Source organism: Hylobates moloch, unplaced genomic scaffold (genome assembly GCF_009828535.3).
Source record: "Hylobates moloch isolate HMO894 unplaced genomic scaffold, HMol_V3 SCAFFOLD_22, whole genome shotgun sequence".
In the NCBI taxonomy this organism is placed as follows: domain Eukaryota; kingdom Metazoa; phylum Chordata; class Mammalia; order Primates; family Hylobatidae; genus Hylobates; species Hylobates moloch.
Genome location: NW_026652297.1, coordinates 19485616 through 19506702, shown reverse-complemented (window position 1 = coordinate 19506702; position 21087 = coordinate 19485616). Strand labels below are relative to the sequence as shown.

At 36.9% G+C, this 21087-nt stretch overlaps 1 protein-coding gene across 2 annotated transcripts in view; it reads left to right on the top strand.

The window, feature by feature from the left end:
• Positions 1–11686, top strand: part of ATP2C1 (ATPase secretory pathway Ca2+ transporting 1) — a 146368-nt gene extending 134682 nt beyond the window's left edge. For both annotated transcript variants that reach the window (XM_032143745.3, XM_032143749.3), the window contains 8 exons: positions 1540–1590; positions 2526–2692; positions 4637–4705; positions 5277–5393; positions 6199–6346; positions 6884–6979; positions 8114–8255; positions 9795–11686. In XM_032143745.3, the coding sequence (XP_031999636.2) occupies positions 1540–1590; positions 2526–2692; positions 4637–4705; positions 5277–5393; positions 6199–6346; positions 6884–6979; positions 8114–8255; positions 9795–9925 (921 nt within the window). In that variant the 3' untranslated portion in view covers positions 9926–11686. The remainder of the gene's footprint in view (positions 1–1539; positions 1591–2525; positions 2693–4636; positions 4706–5276; positions 5394–6198; positions 6347–6883; positions 6980–8113; positions 8256–9794) is intronic.
• The last annotated feature ends 9401 nt before the right edge of the window (positions 11687–21087 follow it).

The window sequence follows — 21087 nt, the reverse complement described above, 5'->3', positions numbered from 1 at the left end:
ATGAGTCGTGTTTCACTGCAGTTGTGGTAACAGTATGATCATGGGATGGATTCAGAGAGAATGGGAGACAGCAAGTATAGGCAACTTGCTGAGGAGCTCTGCTCCAAAGATCCTCCCTGTTCCCGTATCAGAATTTTTTCCTTGCTGCTGCACTGTACCATCAGTATACCAACATGTTTCCTCTTCCATTTAAAAAAAAAATAAAGAAAAAAAGGGAAAGGGTGGCAGCTGAAATGGGAAGGGAAGAGAAGTGGTTTTTCTTTCTTTTTTTATATGGAAGGGACAACGTGTTTTTGTATACTGATGGTAAAGATGTAGCAGTGAGGAAAACATTTTGGCACAGGAGGGAGGAGAATTTCTGGAGTAATGGTCTTAATAGGTAAGAAGGTAGAATCTTTGACCTGCAGTAGATGCATATTCAGTTCATCTGTAGTAAAACCAGAGGTTAGTTCCTGGATACAGATACTGAGTTGGGGGAATTGTGGAAATTCTCTTCTGATTCTGATTTCTCCAAAGTAGGAAGCAAGGTGGTCGGCTGAGAAGGAGGCTAGAGAAAGGGGATAGATTGGAGGTATGAGGAGAGAAAACTAATACGAAATAATCCTCTAGAAGAATAGGAAAGAGAATGGTGTATTATGTATATTGAAATCACCATAACTTTGAAATATTGTTGCAGAGATTGACATGACAGTGAGGCAAAAGTTAAAATCATTGTGAAATGAGGGGTTGTGAACTCTGGAGCAGTGAATGACTACAGTTAGTGAGTTACAGTCTCATCTGACATTCAGAACTGAGGTTTTATGAAGGGAGAGTAGAGGATACCGTGTTCCACCTCTAGGCTCCCCCGGTGGTACTATTTGAGGAGGTTATAGGGATGGCAGTGTTTTGTGGAAACACTAGGTTAGAGCAAAGTGAAAAAGAGTAAAAAATACAGGGGATTTGTTGGGACACAGTGAAAGGATTTCAGGAGATCAGGAGATGGGGTCAGAAAAAAGGATTAAATATGTATTTTGGAGAGATAAAAATCGTATAAGCAATTTAGAAGTACAGTGGAAGAGAGGCTAATGAGTTAGCCTGAGTAAAAGGGAATGAGCAGACACTTGACACTGTAAAAAATGGCCCTACAGACACTGAGAAGCAGCTGCTCTTTATTGCTCCTGAAGACAGAACAAAGGGAAAAGGCTATGTTAGTTGTATGCGAGTGTCGTAGGAAACAGACGCAAGAGAATTTTTCCTTTTTTTGTCTTGTCTCTGGAACATTTCAAGAATAAGACTGTTTTCTCTCCAGAGTTTACACATAATGGTATAAATTGGATGACTTGTTTAGATTGTGTATTTCCTGTGGTACCTTTGGTAAAGATTGAAATGACCATGTCAAATGAATGTCTTAAACATATGGCATATTGCTTAAGCTTGATCTCAGTGGCAAATTAAATACAGCTTAAATTGATGAGTTTTTCATCATTAGTTATGAATGCATGAGTTATTCTGTAGAAATCTTAATACTGAAGATCTTCAGTGTATCTTGTATTTTAACAGGTTGCAGTATTTTACAGAGCTAGCCCAAGGCACAAGATGAAAATTATTAAGGTGAGTGTCTAAGAATCAGATTGTTTTATTTCTGTATACAAAATGCTGCTACTTTACTTTTGTTATGTTTGCATTACAGGGAGTAGGGCATCAAGGTCAGAAATGCTGTGAAGCAAAACAGTTTTTTTTTTTTTTGTAAGAGCTTGACATAGAAACACTAATAGAGAATTTAGTTGGCATAAGATGTAGAGGAAAACTTGAATGAAGTATCTGCAAATGCAGCCTTCTTTAAACAGTTAGTATAAAAGAATGTTCTAACTGGGGTCCATAGCCAAGTCATCCCAGTGTAAATAGCAGTAATTAGTTAGAAACTAAATAAATACAGCAAGGAAATAGTGTTGTGATAGTGTGAATAATACTTAAAAGGCTATGATTATTTATATTAATTAGTCAAATATATTTAAAGCAACTGATATAGTATCCAGTAGTTAATGGTCTTAAGTTATTAATCATGATAGCCAGCCGTTGTGTAGTTCAGAGTTTCTCAACCTTGGCGCCATTGACATTTTGGACTGGATAATTCCTTCTTGTGAAGGGCTGCCCCGTATGTTATCGAATGTTTAGCAGCATCCTTGGCCCCTTCCCACTAGGTGCCAGTAACATCCCCCAAATCATGATATCCGAAACATCTCCAAACATTGTCAGATGTCCCTTGGGAGACACAATTGCCTCTGGTTGAGAATCATTGTATAGTTGTTTGAAGAACAGAATTTAGAGGTACAGTTCTCACAGATGGGAATATTAGTAGCAACTTTTTCTAAGCTTTATCTTACTGAGATCTCCATTTATTGAAGTTCATTGAACAATGGGTGGTCTGTATTATTTCTGATCTTAATTATGTGAAAAAAATTAGGGAGGATTTGTTTATCGCTTTGTATGGAAGCAACATTTTTATCAAAATTCCTTCCTCTCCCTTGTCCTCTGCTCCACTCTAGTCGCTACAGAAGAACGGTTCAGTTGTAGCCATGACAGGAGATGGAGTAAATGATGCAGTTGCTCTGAAGGCTGCAGACATTGGAGTTGCGATGGGCCAGACTGGTACAGATGTTTGCAAAGAGGCAGCAGACATGATCCTAGTGGATGATGATTTTCAAACCATAATGTAAGCTTTGTTTCAGTGAATGCCTATCAGAGAATCTTCCCCTATCCTTTCCTGTCCCCCACCCCTAGAGAATTCAACTGGAAAAGAATTAGTATTTAAACATTAGGTAAACTAAGCCATTTTTTAGGGTAATTATCCTATTTTATGGTCTGAAGAAGATGATTTGTGTGGCTGGAACAGGCATGGTAAATGGCAGAACCCTCATTTAAGAAATATTTGCCAAGTGCCAGCCACATGTCACCTTTTTCTGGGCACTAATGTGATGGTATAGTAATGGCCTTTATTTTAGTTAAATTCAGGTAGTTAGAAATATGCATATGTATGGCTTTTTTTTTGGCCTTATAATAAATATTGAAAATTATGAAGTTTACATCCATACCTGTTTTTTTATATCAGTAATTTATTCATCTTGCCCTCATTTAATGTTATAATTTATTAAATTTAAATAGCTCTATTTGTGTCAGCTACAGTTTCCAATTGATTTAAGACTCCAGTGTAATACATGGTGGTGTCAGTTTCACAGTGTTCAGGTGGGGATCATGTGAATCCCATTTATTTATTTATTTTTTTTGGTAACCACCTGTTGGATGACCTGAGTTTAGTGATAAATTCCAATTATATGTTCCAGGCTGCTTTATTACTCTGTTTTGGCCTACAGGGAAACATTTGGGAGCTTAGGACTCACAGTATTTGCCAAGCTTTTGCAAGGAAATGAGTTTTTTCTTTCCATTATTATAATTATATAGAAATCTTAGAAGAAATGGGGAGTTGATTAAAAAGCATAGATTTTCCTGGATTCAGCTAAATGAATAAGAGAATTTATATGAATCCTTGTAAACCATGTTCTTTATTTAATTCCTCTGCAACATGTGATCTGCTTGATGTGTAGGAGCAACATGTAGCTTAAATTCTATAATTCTTATATATCTCATTGCCATTTAATTCCTGACATGAATTAGTTTAAACCTTTACTCTGCATTTTGTACCACTAAGAAAATTGAGCTTAGAGGAAGGTGAAGAAGATAATCATGGCTGGGCATGGTACCTCACGCCTGTAATGCCAGCACTTTGGGAGGCTGAGGTGGATGGATCACTTGAGCCCAGGAGTTCGAAACCAGCCTAGGCAACATGTCAAAACCCATCTCTCCAAACAATACAAAAAAAAAAGCTGGGAGTGGTGATGTGAGCCTGTGGTCTCAGCTACTCTAGAGGCTGAGTTGGGAGGATTGCTTGAGCCAAGAAGGTCGAGGCTGCAGTAAGTCAAGATTGTGCCACTGCACTCCAGCCTGGGAAGCAGAGAAAGACCCTGTCTCAAAAAAAAAAAAAAAAAAAAAAGATAATCATTTTATGTATTATGAATGTGAAGTATTTTCTCTTGTGTGGAGAGACAATGTATGATTGTCTTCTTCAGAATAAGAATTTTAATATTGTGACAAATTAGTTCAGGTAGAGCTTAGGCTTGACTTTAATTCTTTGTTAAAATAAATGTTTCCATATTGATACATGTGTTGTATTAGTTGGAATTTTATTTTATTTATTTATTTGTTTGTTTGTTTGTTTGAGACAGAGTCTCACTTTGTTGCCAAGGCTGGAGTGCAGTGGTGTGATCTCGGCTCACTGCAACCTCCGCCTCCCGGGTTTAAGCGATTCTCCTGCCTCAGCCTCCCGAGTAGCTGGGATTACAGGCATGCGCCACCACACCCGGCTAATTTTTGTATTTTTAGTAGAGACCGAGTTTTGCCGCGCCATGTTGGCCAGGCTGGTCCGAACTCCTGACCTCAGGTGATCTGCCAGTTTCGGCCTCCCAATGTGCTGGGATTACAGGCGTGAGCCACGGTGCTCGGTTGGAAATTTATTTTCAAAATTAGCTCTACAGTGTTTTAGTATAGATACATTTTTATATGATAATATTTTCTCACTTCATCTTTATTTTTTAAATTTCAGGTCTGCAATTGAAGAGGGTAAAGGGATTTATAATAACATTAAAAATTTCGTTAGATTCCAGCTGAGCACGTAAGTTTGCAAGAAATTTGTCACCATGGGTCTTCTGGATAAATTATATGAAAAGTAGAACTTAAGCAGAATGCCTAGAAACTTCTCTGCCTTATATTTCTGAGCATTGTGCATATGTCAGTTTTCCAAAAAGAAAATTTATTGTATTCTGAAATTTAAAATGGCATGATAAATAGGTTGTAAATGTAACAATTAGATGTCTGTATCATCAAAATATATAAATCTTTGTGATTTATTTAATAGCTCACATCTCATTGTTTCCTCTTGGTATCTTTTTCCAAAAGTAGAAGGGGTATTGTGTAGTCAAAAAACAGTTACCAAAATATTGTTGAAACTATCATGCAGATATAAAAATTCTTTATTTGTTCCTGTTGTCTAAACATCTTGAAAATCCTTTGTTAAAATACTCTTAGCTTTAAAATGTCCACATGAATGAAGAATAGTTCACTTGAAACAGTCTTCCTTTAAAAGCATAGTAGTAACAACAGATTTTTAAATGCTAAAAAAGTGGTATCATAGAATCAACAGATTTACTATGCTGATATTTTTAAATGACTCTCTTTTTCAACAGGAGTATAGCAGCATTAACTTTAATCTCATTGGCTACGTTAATGAACTTTCCTAATCCTCTCAATGCCATGCAGATTTTGTGGATCAATATTATTATGGATGGACCCCCAGCTCAGAGGTACGAGTTTTTTAATTGCATGAGCTGGAAAGACAAGGAATGTGTACTACCCTGATAATTAAGTTTTAAAACTTGATTTATGGACAGTGTTGGAAAACTTTGCAGCAAATGTTTTAACATTTATGTTATAAATTGTGTGATGTGTGTATTTTATTAATGCTTTTTGAGTGTGCACGCAGTGTAGATCTGAGCCTTTCCACTGTTAAATGCCTAGCCTAAGGTTGAGAACAGATCAGGAATAGGTGCTATCCCTGTCCTCAGGAAGTAAGTAAGCCTTTTATTTCTAAGAATTGGATATAATGGAGAAATTTCTGGGTTCAGTGTTATTATCTAGGTTCTGCTGTCAGTTTTAGAGACTTTGGGAAAGTATTAGAGGACCTGAGTGTCATAACTTTTTTAAAAAATTTAATAATAATGGGGTAGTTGAGTGATAGATGTCATTTGGCCACTCCAGCAAATTATCTCAGTTAAAACCTCTTTATATGAAAGATATTTCAAAATTCAGTTGGTAGGTCATGTATTTCACACCGTATTTGAAATAGGTAAACTTACATGTAAATGAATTGGATGGTTTTTTGAAAGTTGATTATCTATCCCCTATCAAATTGTGCCAAACAAAGAGGAGAGAAAAAGTGACAAAATCAGTGGTTATTTTTGTGTAATCAGCCAGCGTTTTATGATTCAACGTTTTGTTTCTATAAGAAAGCATTTAGTTTGCTGAATAATTGAGGTTAGTGAGGTTGTGAAAGTAACACATCCAAACCTTAAAACTTGAAAGTAATTTATTTTTCTGTTTGTTTTTAAGCCTTGGAGTAGAACCAGTGGATAAAGATGTCATTCGTAAACCTCCTCGCAACTGGAAAGACAGCATTTTGACTAAAAACTTGATACTTAAAATACTTGTTTCATCAATAATCATTGTTTGTGGGACTTTGTTTGTCTTCTGGCGTGAGGTATATTCACTGGCCAAGCTGCTATATTAACATGAATTCTATATATCTGATAGGATTCTTAGTTATTTTGATGGGTTACCCAGAAGGCTGGGAAGTTAAGGGAGCTCTTTTAGTGAAAAATATAAGAACATTTTAAAAGAGTTTGATTTCCATCTTTATGGATAAATAAAATTATTGATTCATGTATTAGAATAAATCTGCAGAGAAGTATCAGTTACAATAAAAATACATGAAAATTTAGAAGTTAGAAAATCTGAGTCTTAAAATCATAGAGCCACTTTATTATTTTTAAATAATAACAGTATTTTAATATCTAATACATAGTTCATGAGAAGTTTTTTTTTTACTTTTCATTATGTAGATTACAGCTGTTCACTAGGTGATTTATAGGAAATTTGGGTAGCTTTTATGTTTCATATGTTAGGCTAAAGCTATTTCTTCCTAATGGAAAGAAAATGTTTATATTTTTTAAAAAGCATGCGATTTATCCATTAAGTTCAGCCACTGAAAAATAATTTTGTTATTGCCTCTTGACAGCTACGAGACAATGTGATTACACCCCGAGACACAACAATGACCTTCACATGCTTTGTGTTTTTTGACATGTTCAATGCACTAAGTTCCAGATCCCAGGTATGTTTAGGTGAACTTAGTTGATTGACTTGACTGACTCACTTGAGTAGAGTGCTTTCCAATAAGTAGGCAAAGATTATGGGTTTTTAGCTTTGCCTAATTTTGTAGCCACAGATTGCAGCCCCAGACACAGCCTTCTTATAAACATGTGCCATTGGTCACAATGAGGATGGGGCATTTGTGGGAGGTAAGCTTTATGTCTGACTAGAACATAAAAGTATTAATAATTCACAGGTGTTGTCATCTGGGTTTAGCTGGCTATAGCTATAGGATAGATCGTGGTTAACATTATTTGAGCATAGAACAAACCTCATAGGTTCTGTTGAGATTTTATTAGTCTCATTTTAAAAGACAGTATTGCTAGGAGTACAAGAGCAGTTTTGTGCCTGTTTTTTTTCCCATCACTCCTGTCATTGTGTCAAAGCTTAGGACATTCTAATTTTGCTTTTCTTCCCATGTTGTATCTTAAGGTGTGACTGCTGCTTCTTGGTCTAAGTGTTTTGATAGAAAATAATGGGCTAGAGCTTTGTGGTACTTTTTTAGAGCATATTGTCCTTAAAAACTAGTTTCATTTGAGGCATGACTATTCATTTCAGCTTTAAAGCACTTTATGAATCCTTAACTATATTACCATTTGCCATGCTAGAAGTTCTGAGTACAGTGAATTCTCACTAATTGACCAATTTTTGAAGAAGCTGTAATATTTATTTTTTTATGAAAAGTAGTTTTACTTTTTCAGTACACACATAATTAGGTCCATTCTCCAAGAAAGGATTTTAGATTATCTACCTTAGTGAATGTATAGAAATGATTTAGCAAAATACAAATAAAGTTTCTTGATGTTTGGGATGTTAAAAGAAGGTTTCTTTTCCTTCTATGGTCTAAATTATATAGTGTCACTTTTTTTTAAGTAAACCTTTTGTTGATAAATAAAATAAAAGCTACTTTAATATTTACTTTTATTCCATCTGAATTATTACAAAACAATAGTAAAATTTAAGAGATTTCATAGAATTGACATTGCACAATTCAGTGATAAAGTGATACTGCTTATTAAAAATTAGAAGTGAATATAATAAAGAAGTTATTTCTGTGACCAAGGAGTAATAATTGAACTTTCTGCTCTGCCAACAGACCAAGTCTGTGTTTGAGATTGGACTCTGCAGTAATAAAATGTTTTGCTATGCAGTTCTTGGATCCATCATGGGACAATTACTAGTTATTTACTTTCCTCCACTTCAGAAGGTTTTTCAGACTGAGAGCCTAAGCATACTGGGTAAAGAAAACATTATCTTTATCATTTATATATTTTAGATAAATGTGTTTGTTTTAATTTTAAAATTCTTTTAAAATAGCAAAATAAGTAACTCACTTGATTTGAAAAAGGAGTCTGTTTTTTCACTTGGGGAAGCTCAGGGGAATTACTCTCCTAACTCCAGGGTTTTGGTTTTTGCTTTTTTATAGGTTATCAATTGTTATAAAAATCATATTATGTGATTCTCAAATATAGCAAATCCAAACTTGCTCTAGAGTATAGTTTATAACTTTTTATGTACTATGCCATCTTGTATGAAAACTAGACTTAATCTCCCTGAAAACCAAGTTGTTCTCTTCTTTAAAGTTAGAATTTTCAGTAAACTAATAATTTCATTATTCTTTCTTGTTTGTACATTCTAATTTCACAAAATGTCAGTCTGACCCAAATAGCAGAATGTTTTATAAAGACTATTTGGAAATTATACATTATTCTTACGTTACCATTTATTAAATGTATAATACAGTGCATTTAAAAATTAGTTTTCCTATGTAAGTGTGAGGAATTGATATATTTGACAGTAATGCTATCCTTTATTGAGTTCTCAATTTGGGTATTTATGAAAAGGAGTTATACAGTGTCACTGTATTTTTTGTTATAAGTTAAAATTTACCTTAAAATTGAACTAGTTGAATTTCAGTATTTTAATTCCATATTCACATTGCTTCCTCTTTTTAAAAAAATGGCATTTTAAGGAAACATCTGCAATTTTCCAAGCAGTAAATAAGAATTGAGATAGTGTGGATACTATTGTAAAGACAAGTCTTCTATGCTTTGAAATAGAACATATTAACGTCAAATTTTTAATCTTCAGATAGGCATTTTCATTCAAATTGTCTACTACTGTTGATACAGTACTTTTTTAAAGGGCTGTGTGATCTATGAAATAAACTCCTTTTGTTGGTGTTACTGTTAAAGGCTAGCCACATAAGGTTTCAGGGAAAGTGGTCAGAGGACTTGGGTTCTAATTCTGGCTGCTGCCTTTCCTAGTTATATGACTTTGGATAAGTCATTTAATATCTTTTTTTCTTTTATTATTTTTAACTGAGGGTGATTGTGCCTGCCTTATGGAATAGTTGTGAAATAATGTATTTGAAAGCTGTGGTGGCCAGGCGCCATGGCTCACACCAGTAATCCCAGTACTTTGGGAGGCCGAGGCAGGCAGATCACTTGAGGTCAGGACTTCAAGACCAGCCTGTCCAAAATGGTGAAACCCCATCTCTACTAAAAATACAAAAGTTAGCCGGGTATGATGGCACATGCCTGTAATCCCAGCCACTTGGGAGGCTGAGGCAGGCGAATGGCTTGAACCCAGGAGGCAGAGGTTGCAGTGAGCTGAGATCACGCCACTGCATTCCAGCCTGGGCAGCAGAGCAAGACTTCACCTCAGAACAACAACAACAAAAAAGTTGTGTTAAAATGCTAGAAAAATGTAAGCTATTAAGCTTTGCAACTGTAAGTTTCAAAGAAATGTAAAACCCAACTTATTTTCTCTTGCAGATCTGTTGTTTCTTTTGGGTCTCACCTCATCAGTGTGCATAGTGGCAGAAATTATAAAGAAGGTTGAAAGGAGCAGGGAAAAGATCCAGAAGCATGTTAGTTCGACATCATCATCTTTTCTTGAAGTATGATGCATATTGCATTATTTTATTTGCAAACTAGGAATTGCAGTCTGAGGATCATTTAGAAGGGCAAGTTCAAGAGGATATGAAGATTTGAGAACTTTTTAACTATTCATTGACTAAAAATGAACATTAATATTAAAGACTTAAGACTTTAACCTGCTGGCAGTCCCAAATGAAATTATGCAACTTTGATATCATATTCCTTGATTTAAATTGGCTTTTGTGATTGAGTGAAACTTTATAAAGCATATGGTCAGTTATTTAATTAAAAAGGCAAAACCTGAACCACCTTCTGCACTTAAAGAAGTCTAACAGTACAAATACACTATCTATCTTAGATAGATATATTTTTTTTATTTTTAAATATTGTACTATTTATGGTGGTGGGGCTTTGTTACTAATACACAAATAAATTTAATCATTTCAAAGGCATTCTATTTGGTTTAGAAGTTGATTCCCAGGAGTGCCATATTTCAGCTACTGTATTTCCTTTTTCCTGTAATGTAAGCAGCTCAGATACCATGTGCTGCCATTTTTGTATCAAGTTTTTTGCACAGGATGTGACCACTGTCAGATCACTGTTCTTTTCTTTCTTTTTGTGATTGAAAAGCCTATACTACAATTTGAAGTAAATTTTTGTTTTTCTTAGTAAGTGTAAATGGTTGCTTTATTTTTATTTTAAAAAGGTATGTCTTTGGTTTGGCAGAATTAATGCAGGGCTATCAAGTGGTATTCTAGGGTAACAGTGTCCATAATTAACACTTAGTCATAGAGTCAAAAACATTTAAGACTGATTGGGTTGAAGTTTATAATAAATTATATTAACATGTCTTCCTTTTTGAGTTAAAGATAACTATATACTTTGTCAAATATCATTTTGTCATCTAAATATAAATCCAAATACCTCAGCTAAGTAATTCTATTATTTTTACTGTTATGTATGTTTTTAATCATATTTCTTAGGAAGTATAGGCTACTAGACTTAGAATAAAAAGTCCCCAAACCCCCCAGACAAATGGTTAATGAACCAGAGTATATGTGGAAGATTCTTTGCTGGCCTTGCTCTGTGCATCTGAAGCTTCTTTGGCCTAGATGTTAGCACAAACCTGAGTATATCTCTTCTACTTTCATCATATGTTCTGTACCTTCTTTTTGTTTCATTGGGCATGCTAGGGAAATAGGTGGATTTTGTGTGTAATGCCATCAGTTTTCATAAAAGCTTGATGAGGTATGGGTCATTTGTTTTGAGTATGTGGGCCAGAAATTTAAAATTAGAAATTTGTTTTTCTGTTGAATATTTCTATCTGTAAACAAAAATTGGTCCCAATTCTTACAGGTTTAATCCTTCTTGAAGCTAATAAGTTTTGTCTTTTATAATCTGTCAGGATGAACCACTCCTTAGCTTTTATCCAATATTAAACTGCAAGTGTTAGCACTGAAATATTGTCATTGATAGGGAAAATATATATTCTTTGAGTCCTTGTTACTGAGGCAGTTGAGTTAAGGAGCTGGCTGCAGTTTATTCTACTTAACCCTTTAAGGCTGAATTGTCAAATGTACGTTGTTCCATGTCGTTAGAGGGAACATGGAAGCCATTGTCTAATCAACTCTATCATTAGTGACTTGATGTCTCATACCTTAATTTTGTAATGATTTTTATTCTCTGTTACAAGGACTTGAAATACGTATTAAATGCACGTTAATCTTTTGCTTTGCATTTTAGGTTCAGATTATGACTTGATTGAAATAAATGTGCCTATACATTCATTTGCTTTGTACTATAAAAATAAAAATGATTTCTTAAATTAATGACATCCCAGTGGGGACTATTAGCATTAAAATTATCCATATGGATGCTGAAGATACAGAAATTAAAATTATCCATATGGATGCTGGAGAATGCATAGTACACAGAATCTATGATTTAAAAAGAAGTTGAATGTACAGTACAGATCCAGATTGCAATTTTCCATAATATATTAATCCAGGTTGACATGGATGATTTAAATGGGCTGGTATCTAAATTTTAAATTTTTACCCCATTTCCTAATCCTAGGACTTGCTAGAGTCCCTAAGAATACTAACTTACTTGATGTTTTTCCCTGTTAGACTACCTTATGGAGTTATTTGGCCCCATAATGGCTAAACATCAGGGAAGAAAAGAAAAGAACTTAAAATAATTCACTGATTAGGTAAACAGTTCTGAAATGATCAAAACTGGCCACACAGAACAAGGCTGAACATGTTGTGTCACATTTGTGCTGGACATTGCATGACCCAGAGATGAAACAAAAGTGAAACCATGAAACCCAAAGACCCTCCCCTCTCAGGATACAGGCTTTATGTATATAGCAGTAACACCCTCACAAGAATAAGACACATTATTTACCTGCCATGCCCATGTAGGGTATGTATTTTACATTGGTAGTCTTTTTGAGATCACTTAAGTTTTGGTCTCATTGATATACTATATAGGTAAAGTAAGTATTAGTCACACTTAAAAATAGTTTCTCACTGAAATGAATTGGAGGCAAACAATAAACATAATATTTAGGAAACTTAATTAACTTTACCTTGCGTTCTGCCTCTGTCACTTGGCAATTCACTTCCGCATATGACTCACCCATGAAGTTAGATGACGAACTGGTTATCTTTTCATTACATTTTTTTAGTACCTGGAGTGTGCTAGACGTAGAACGATAATGGCATCCCTGCCCTATAGGAGCCCATGAACACAGATAGCAGGGGATATAACTGCTAATAAGCTGTTTCAAGAAAGTAAATAGGGATCTTTGCCCATTTACTTTAAAAATACACATAGATTAAAATGAATCCAGTGCACTTTTCACTAGATATTTCCTTGACATTGGCATTTGAAAATCTTTGAAGTGCTTTTTAAGACTGAGCTCCTGCAATCCAAACAGCAGCTGATTTGCATACTAAAACGTGGTATGGATGTTCATCCTTAACTAGTACGTGACTGGACAGACAGATCACTCTGGTGGTTAAGTTTCCTTGAGCTCAGTTACCACTTGAACTATTAACTCTTAATTAATGACATTGTTTTGGGTTTTGGTTGTCAAGAGTTGGTTATCGTTAATAATGGGTAATGGTTAACCAGTCCCTGGTATTAATGTAGATACAATTGTCCATAAACGTTGGAGGTTTAGATTTAAAAAGAAAAAGTAGTATCATGCCTTCAGGAAGTTTTCGGTCAGTTCTGGAGACCAATGTGAAATATATCCAGTAGAGTGGTAAATGCTGTCCAGAATGCTACAGTAGCTGAAGGAGAGAAATAACTTCATGGGATCCTCAAAGAAATTTGTCATAGAAATTTCCTAGAACTAATGACAACTGAATCAAATTTTAAGTTGGGAAACTCCAGCTGAGAAGCAGTAGGACATTGCAGCCAAACAGCAAAGCCTCTGCAGAGGTGGTGGTAGGGGCTATAAGGAATCTGTGAAAACCACAATGAGTTTGACACTGTTAAGGCAGGAGGTACAGTGTGAAGGGTTGGAGAGAGAGGCAGGAGCCTAATGCTGAAAGCAGAGACATTTGATTTGTCTGATAGCATGCCAGGGCATTTCAAGAGTTTGATGTGAGTTTGGATTTTTGTATCCTAACATGCTGATGGAAGCACAGTGGGTCAGTTGTGAAGACTGAAATAGAGAGACCAATTAGAAAATCAAGGAAGCTTAAGGAGTAAAGGGATAATTGAGCTGTGGCAGTCAGGATGGAAAGAAAGGCATGGAATTTGAATTGTCTTTTTTTTTTTTTTTTTTGAGGCAGGGTCTCACTCTGTCCCCCAGGTTGGAGTACAGTGGTGTGATCTCGGCTCACTGCAACTTCTACCTCCCAGGATCAAGCGATCCTCTCACCTCAGCCTCCTGCGTATCTGGGATTACAGGTGCACACCACCATGTCTGGCTAATTTTTTTGTATTTTTGGTAGAGGCAGGGTTTCACTATGTTACCCAGGCTGGTCTCGAACTCCTAAGCTCAGGTGATCCACCAGCCTTGGGCTCCCAAATGCTGGGATTAGGTGTGAACCACTGTGCCCAGCCTTGAATTTGTATCTTCTGAGAGATAGCATTGACATGACTGGACAGGAGAAAAGGAAAATGGAAAAGATACTAGTCTGTGGCCTTTGGCTTGAATAGTAGAGCTATTAGCAGAAGAACCTAAGCTAAGCAGGGTTTAGTGGGACACAGGTCCATCTGAAATGTAAAGCTTGTGGTGTCTTTGAGATTTCCCAGCTGGATGTGTTAATCAAAGCTATGAATGACTAATTATAAGCTAGTAGAAAAACAAGTGTCCATTTTTTGTTGTTGTTGTTAAATTAAGCAATAAGTGAAAGTAAACTCAGCTTTGACAGAATAAGATTTTCTTTAAAAACTTTCCTTTAGCATAGTTATTAATCAGCAAACAGTTGTGTAAATTCAAAATGCAGAAGGACAAGATAAGAATATTTCAGTCTCCTTTGTTGTTGAATGTTAATAGGGAATCTGTTATTAAGGTTACTGACTGGAAAACACTGATCTGAATTACTGGTAGCACTTTTTTTGATACTTGTAGTAAGACACTTTCTAAGAGGTGAGAGTGTGTGTGTGTATGTGTGTGTCTGTTTACGTGGCGTACCACATAGCTTAAGGTATGCCACGTAAGGAAACCCCAATGAGTAAATAACATTACCATTAGAAAACAGCTACTTACTCTGAATGAGTAATTATGGCAGAAGAGTAGAAAACAATGTTGGTTTTTCATTTGTTTGTTTTTTGAGAAGGAGTCTTGCTCTGTTGCCCAGGCTGGAGTACAGTGGTGCGATCTTGGCTCACTGCAGCCTTTGCTTCCTGAGTTCAAGTGATTCTCCTGCCTCAGCCTCCCGAGTAGCTAGGATTACAGGCCTGTGCCACCATGCCCAGCTAATTTTTGCATATTTAGTAGAGACAGGGTTTTACCATGTTGGTCAGGCTGGTCTTGAATTCCTGACCTCAGGTGATCCACGCACCTCAGCCTCCCAAAGTGCTGGGATTACGGGCATGAGCCACCACGCTTGGCCTGTTTATTTTTTTAAATTTTACTCGTAATTCTTTGGGCCTTTCTAGCCTCATATCCTACACAGTGCTCCAATACAGTCCACTTCCAGATCATTTTGGACAGTGTTACTTTAAGTTGAAATTCTTTTCTCTCTGTCCCAATGTTGAGAATCAGAGCTTTTACCTCTACTTCAGAGCCCAGTGAAACGCCAACAAGAATAACCTTTCCAGATTTCTATTTGTGTGTGTGTAGTACAGTTTCTTGTACACTTTTTTTTGTTTGAGGCAGGGTGTTGCTCTGTAGTGTGATCATGGCTCACTGCAGCCTGGACATCCTGGGCTCAAGTGATCCTCCTATCTCAGCCTCTCAAGGAGCTGGGACTGCAGGCTCATGCCACCATACCTAGCTAATTTTGTGTATTTTTTTTTTGTAGAGATTAGGTTTTGCCATGTTGCCCAGGCTGGTCTCAAACTCCTGGGCTCAAGCAATCTGCCCGCTTTGGCCTCTCAAAGTGCTGGGATTATAAGCGTGAGCCATCACACCCAGCCTAATTTCTTGTAAACACTCTTTAAATGTATCAATAAGTTTGCATATAAAATTGTGGGATTTTATGTTTTAGAAAGCGTTAAAAATTTAAGTTGAAAACACTTGTTGATAAATCTAAATAGAAATTTGGTAATCTCTTTCATTCAAAATTAAGTGTCAAAGTTTGGGGAGAAAAGTGAAAACAATTATTTGAGCCATTAGTTTTTATCCTTAGAAATCCTTTTCTAATGTAAATCTGCTGGTGTTCTCATGTACACGTGAGCATATATGATGTAACAGCCTGTGCTTGCACAGCTGCTCCAGGTAGATGGTGTTTCATTTGCAGGTCATGGTACACAGCTGATTTTGCTATTCCTATCCTGTTTTACTCAAATCTGGCCAAACTGACAAATATACTGACAAAGGCCCATATTTCTGTGGTGGCTTCATGGCTGTTAGGCCTGACAGAACTTTTCCTATTTAACCCAAGGGTGCCCCAGAATCATTATTTCTTAAGCAATAGTTGCATTGCTCTACTTAGTAACCCTGTTGAGTAGAAACCACATCTCATTGTTATGAGCACTCGATGCCAGAAACTGAGCAAATTGTTCTATATAAATTCCAGAGATCCATTTTTAGGCTCTGGATTTGTAGCTTTTGAAAATGTGCCTTTTAATACAGTTTTAAAAAAAATTACTAATCTTCTCAACTACATTAAAGAACTTTCTATTAAAGTTTTCTCTGATAAGTATACCAAAGTGCACTTTAGTTGACAAGTGACAATTTGGTGCCATCTTAGGGTCATAAATAAAATACCATATAATGCCTGGACCATTGCTGTTACCAGGTCTGCATCTTGCAGGCATACTGTGAAACACGTGGTATGTGCATCTTACAAATAGGTGACTGTGTAGAAAATGTATGTCTGATAGGAAAGACAGGACAAACTTTACATTTAAGCATTATTAGATCAACTTTAAGAAGCTATAAATTAGTATGTTTTAATTCCTATTCCTGTCTCATATTCATCTGTGTGGTTGCGTAATAGGATTGCATTAGATTTTGTAAGTATTTTTCTATATGGAGTGGGTCTGGATGGTTGGATGGTCCATGCATCAGCTAGAGGTATTACAAGTTAGGGAAATAGTTTAATTTGATCTTGTTTAACTCGCCCACATGGAGCTATTATTTAGTTTTGGTGTAGAAACTATGGCCAGGCATGGTGGCTCACACCTGTAATCCCAGCACTTTGGAAGGCTGGGGAAGGCGGGTTGCTTGAGGCCAGGAGTTCGAGACCAGTCTGGCCAACATGGCGAAACTAAAAATACAAAAATCTGTAGAGCGTGGTGATGCATCCCTGTAATCCCAGCTTCTTGGGAGGCTGAGAACCAGAACTGCTTGAACCTGGGAGGTGGAGGCTGCAGTGAGCCTAGATTGCGCCACTGCACTCCAGCCTCGTCAGCAGAACAAGACTATGTCTCAAAAAAAAAAAAAAAAAAAAAAAAAAGAAAAAGAAAAAAAAGAAAGAAAAAGGAAAGAAAAGAAAATAAAAACTGTGCCATGCTGGTCAAATTCTCCTGTTGCTTATTTTTGTAAACAAAGTTTTATTAGAACACAACTATCCACATTCATTTACAATATTGTTTATTGTCACTGTCATGCTGTGGCAGCAAAGGTGAGCAGTTGCAGCAAAGGTGAACAGTTGCAAGAGACTATATGACCTTTAAAGCCTAAAATATTTACTATCTAGCCCTTTGTAGAAAGTTTGCCTACTCATTTAGATATTCAAAAAGAGGAAAATAGGCCCCATACCTTGCATTCAGTGGATTAGAAAGGAAGTACCATCAATTTTCTCTACCCTCCAATCTCCCAACAGTATATTCTCTCTTGAATGGATGCACTTGGTAGCAGATTTGATGTCAGTGACTACTCTGAGTCTCCATCAAGGCCCCCATGTAGAGAAAGTCAGAGTGTCTCAGACTGTTGTGAAAACATCACCAAGCAGGAGGACATGCCATTGCATTATCAAGGCTTCTTGTTCTTACAGTGGCTGGAGTGTTCTGATCTGCCGTCCCATCTGAATTGTGCTTCCCATCTCTCTCTCTTTGCTCACCCAATTTTTTATCCATCTGAAGCAGTCTGCTCCTGTCTGGTTGATGGGCTCACTTCTACCTCTTGGATGCACAAGAGAAGTGGAGGTTTCCCTCCTATTGGTTGTACAAACTCAGAGAAATAAAGCTTAATCTGAATAGGCTAAAGTATATTATCTTGCTTAGAGAAGACAACATTTAGTAATAGTAGAAACTAAACTATCCTAACAGCTCAGTCTTAGGGAAAAAATATACTCACTAACTCATTTTTTCAGAACATTCTAAACCAAAACATATTTGCATAGTTCCCACAGATACCAAAAGGTGACTGTATATGTGCATGTATACATAAATATAAAAATATATTTATATTTTGAGAGAAAGACTTAGCTATTTTAACCAAATAGAATGTTGTCAGGAGTAGCAGGAATAGAAGAGAGTGCATGTGCATTGTAACATGTTCATTTTTCATTTGATTTCTCTCCCTAGAAACAGAATCCAGTGAAACTAGCTGGAAATACTTCTTTCATGTATTATCTCATTCATTTACTTCTCTCATTTTAACAAACTGTTATGTGGCCTGGTGCAGTCATGCCTTTTAAATTTTAAAACTTCCTTCCTCAACATGAAGTTCTCATCTTAGCATTTTTACAGCTGGATGAACTTGAATTTGGTATTACTCACACCTCTGGAAAGAAATGCAGAAGCAGCTTATCCTGTATGGCTCAGAAAGCTGTTGCTGAAAGTGGGGTGGCATGTTTTTAATACATTTTTCCAAGAGTAGTATTTAATTTCAAATTGGTACAAGATGCAGAATCACTTTCAGCTGTGATGACTGAAATGTGTCATTAAAAGACATTACGAGATAAACACCAAGTACCCCACCTCTATCTTATTGAAAATACAGTATCACATTTTGAGTCAGGCACCACTGAAAGTTTATCCTTTTATGGAACTTCCTGGTCTTGGTAGTGACAGCTTTCCAGGTGCTGCTCAGGTTCATGGTACGCCAGCCAGCCAAACAGCCTGTGGTAAAGAGCAGCATCCAGTGAAATCTGGCAACCTTGCTAGGGGGAAAACTAGGTTTGGCCTCCTTAGGATTATGCAGTAAGGCCAGGTTATAACCCTGGTAGTTGCAGGAAGAGGAAATTCCTAGGAAATGGTAATATCTGCTCTTCACCTTTTTCTATCTTTTTTTTTTTGAGATAGAGTCTCGCTCTGTCGCCCAGGCTGGAGTACAGTGGAACGATCTCGGCTCACTGCAAGCTCTGTGTCCCGGGTTCACACTGTTCTCCGGCCTCAGCCTCCCAAGTAGCTGGGACTACAGGCACCCACCACCACACCCGGCTAATTTTGTTTTTGTATTTTTAGTAGAGACGGGGTTTCACCATGTTAGCCAGGATGGTCTCAATCTCCTGACCTCGTGATCTGCCCACCTCAGCCTCCCAAAGTGCTGGGATTACAGGTGTGAGCCACCACGCCCGGCCACCTTTTTCTATCTTTAAACATGCCAAGGGCTCTTTCAAATTGAGCTTTAAAAACACTACAGAAAACTCTCTGCAAATAGGAAAAAGGGCTCAAGGGGGACAGGTACTCACATGGGGATAATTCCTTCTGGTCTTTTTTCATTATTTTCTAAGTTTGAGCTTGGCTGCCCATTGAAATTCTCTTGGTAGTTTTCTACCCTTTCCAGTGTGGCTACTGCTGGAGTTGCTATAATATTCTCACATTCCTGCCCATCTCTCTTCTTCACCATATTTGATAGTGTTGATCTTCTTTGCCTCTGCAAAATTCTGCTCTTAAACCTGTGGCAACTCTGGTCTTACGTTGTCTTAATCTTTGTACTGCTTAACACTCACTCACTTCTTCCCACATTCCTTGCTTTGCCCTGTCTTTTCATGTGTGGATATAACAATGGCTATCACTTATAACACATTTTTAGTATCAGGCACTGTGCTAAGTAACTTAAAAATACATGTTATTGTATCTTTTACACAATAATTTGGACTGTTATCATCCTTATTTTGCAGGTAGGGCAACTGAGGCATAGTCATTGATTTATTTCCTTTTGTGCACAAAGGAGAAAAAGATAATTCTAAGGGCTTTTTAGCTGTGGTCTTTATCTTCTGAAATTCAAATTCAGATGCCAAAAGGTTAATTTGAATTCTTTCCCCATGATCAAATGGCATGAAAGACCTGTGATTATATTTACAGGATGCATATTAAACTTTCAAGGTCCAGGTGTCTCAAAAAGTGCTTGTAAAAAATAGACTTCTAGTATAATTTTATCACCACTAAATACAGAACATGATTAGGTTATAGTAAAAGTTTTCCTGTCTCTGCAGCTTTCTCTCTAAAATTTATTCATCTTAGCTACCCAGAGTTCCTTTTGTTACTTGAGCTGCTAATTGAAGACAGTTTCCAAAGCCTAAGATGAGATTTCATTTGTTAGAACTGAATTAGAAGGAGCAGGACCCAGTCACTTGACTGCAAAATAGGAAACTAGATTTTGGAAAGGGAATATGGGATGTATAATATTCTGCTTCTACACAGGTGTTCCTAATGTATATCTGATCTCAATTTTAGAATTCCTATTCTTTAAAGCCAGGTCAAAAGCCAGGTCTGAGAATCTTCCTGTGATTTAACCTCTCCTCATCCTGGTGACTGCTGTTTCCTTACTGTAGCATTCAGTCTGCACTTTGCCATTTTGCACTTGACAGACTGCTTTATATAATGGTAAAAACCACAGTTACTTTTGCACCAACTTAATAAAATAATCTCTTATCATTTCATTGTGTGTTGTCTCCCAAGCAGCCTGAACAAGAATGTCTTCTGCAGGGGGTTCAGGTGCTATGTCATCATTCTTCAGTGAACCACCTTACATACTCCTGTGAAGTGCCTGTGACCTCTCATCTAATACATGTAGGAGAAGATATACACCAGGGTAGTATACTTAAAGGGACATTATTAGACTTTCACTCCTTTACTGCAAGGCTGGATAATTTCAGTGGAATGGTCCTGAGTGCCATGGTTAGAGAAAGGAACCTGACTTATTACTTCTGCTGGAGGAGGACACTTTTAATGAAAGAAAAACATGATAGATGTAATTCAGTGGTTTTAAGAAGCAGTGTTGATGGTAACGCAGGAAATGGGACAGTTATATTAATATAGTCTCCAGATTAGCTTCAAACTCCAGGAATCAAGGTAGGGAGGATTTGGTATAACAACGGTCTTACGTGGTTTTTTTTTTTTTTTTTTTTTTTGAGACAGTCTTGCTCTGTCACCCAGGCTGGAGTACAGTGGCACGATCTCGGTTCACTGCAGCCTCTGTCTCCTGGGTTCAAGCAATTCTCCCGCCTCAGCCTCCTGAGTAGCTGGGACTACAGGTGCCCTCCATGATGCCAGGCTAATTTTTGTATTTTTAGTAGAGATGGGGTTTCACCATGTCGGCCAGGCTGGTCTTGAACTCCTGACCTCAAATGATCTGCCCGCCTTGGCCTTCCAAAGTGCTGGGATT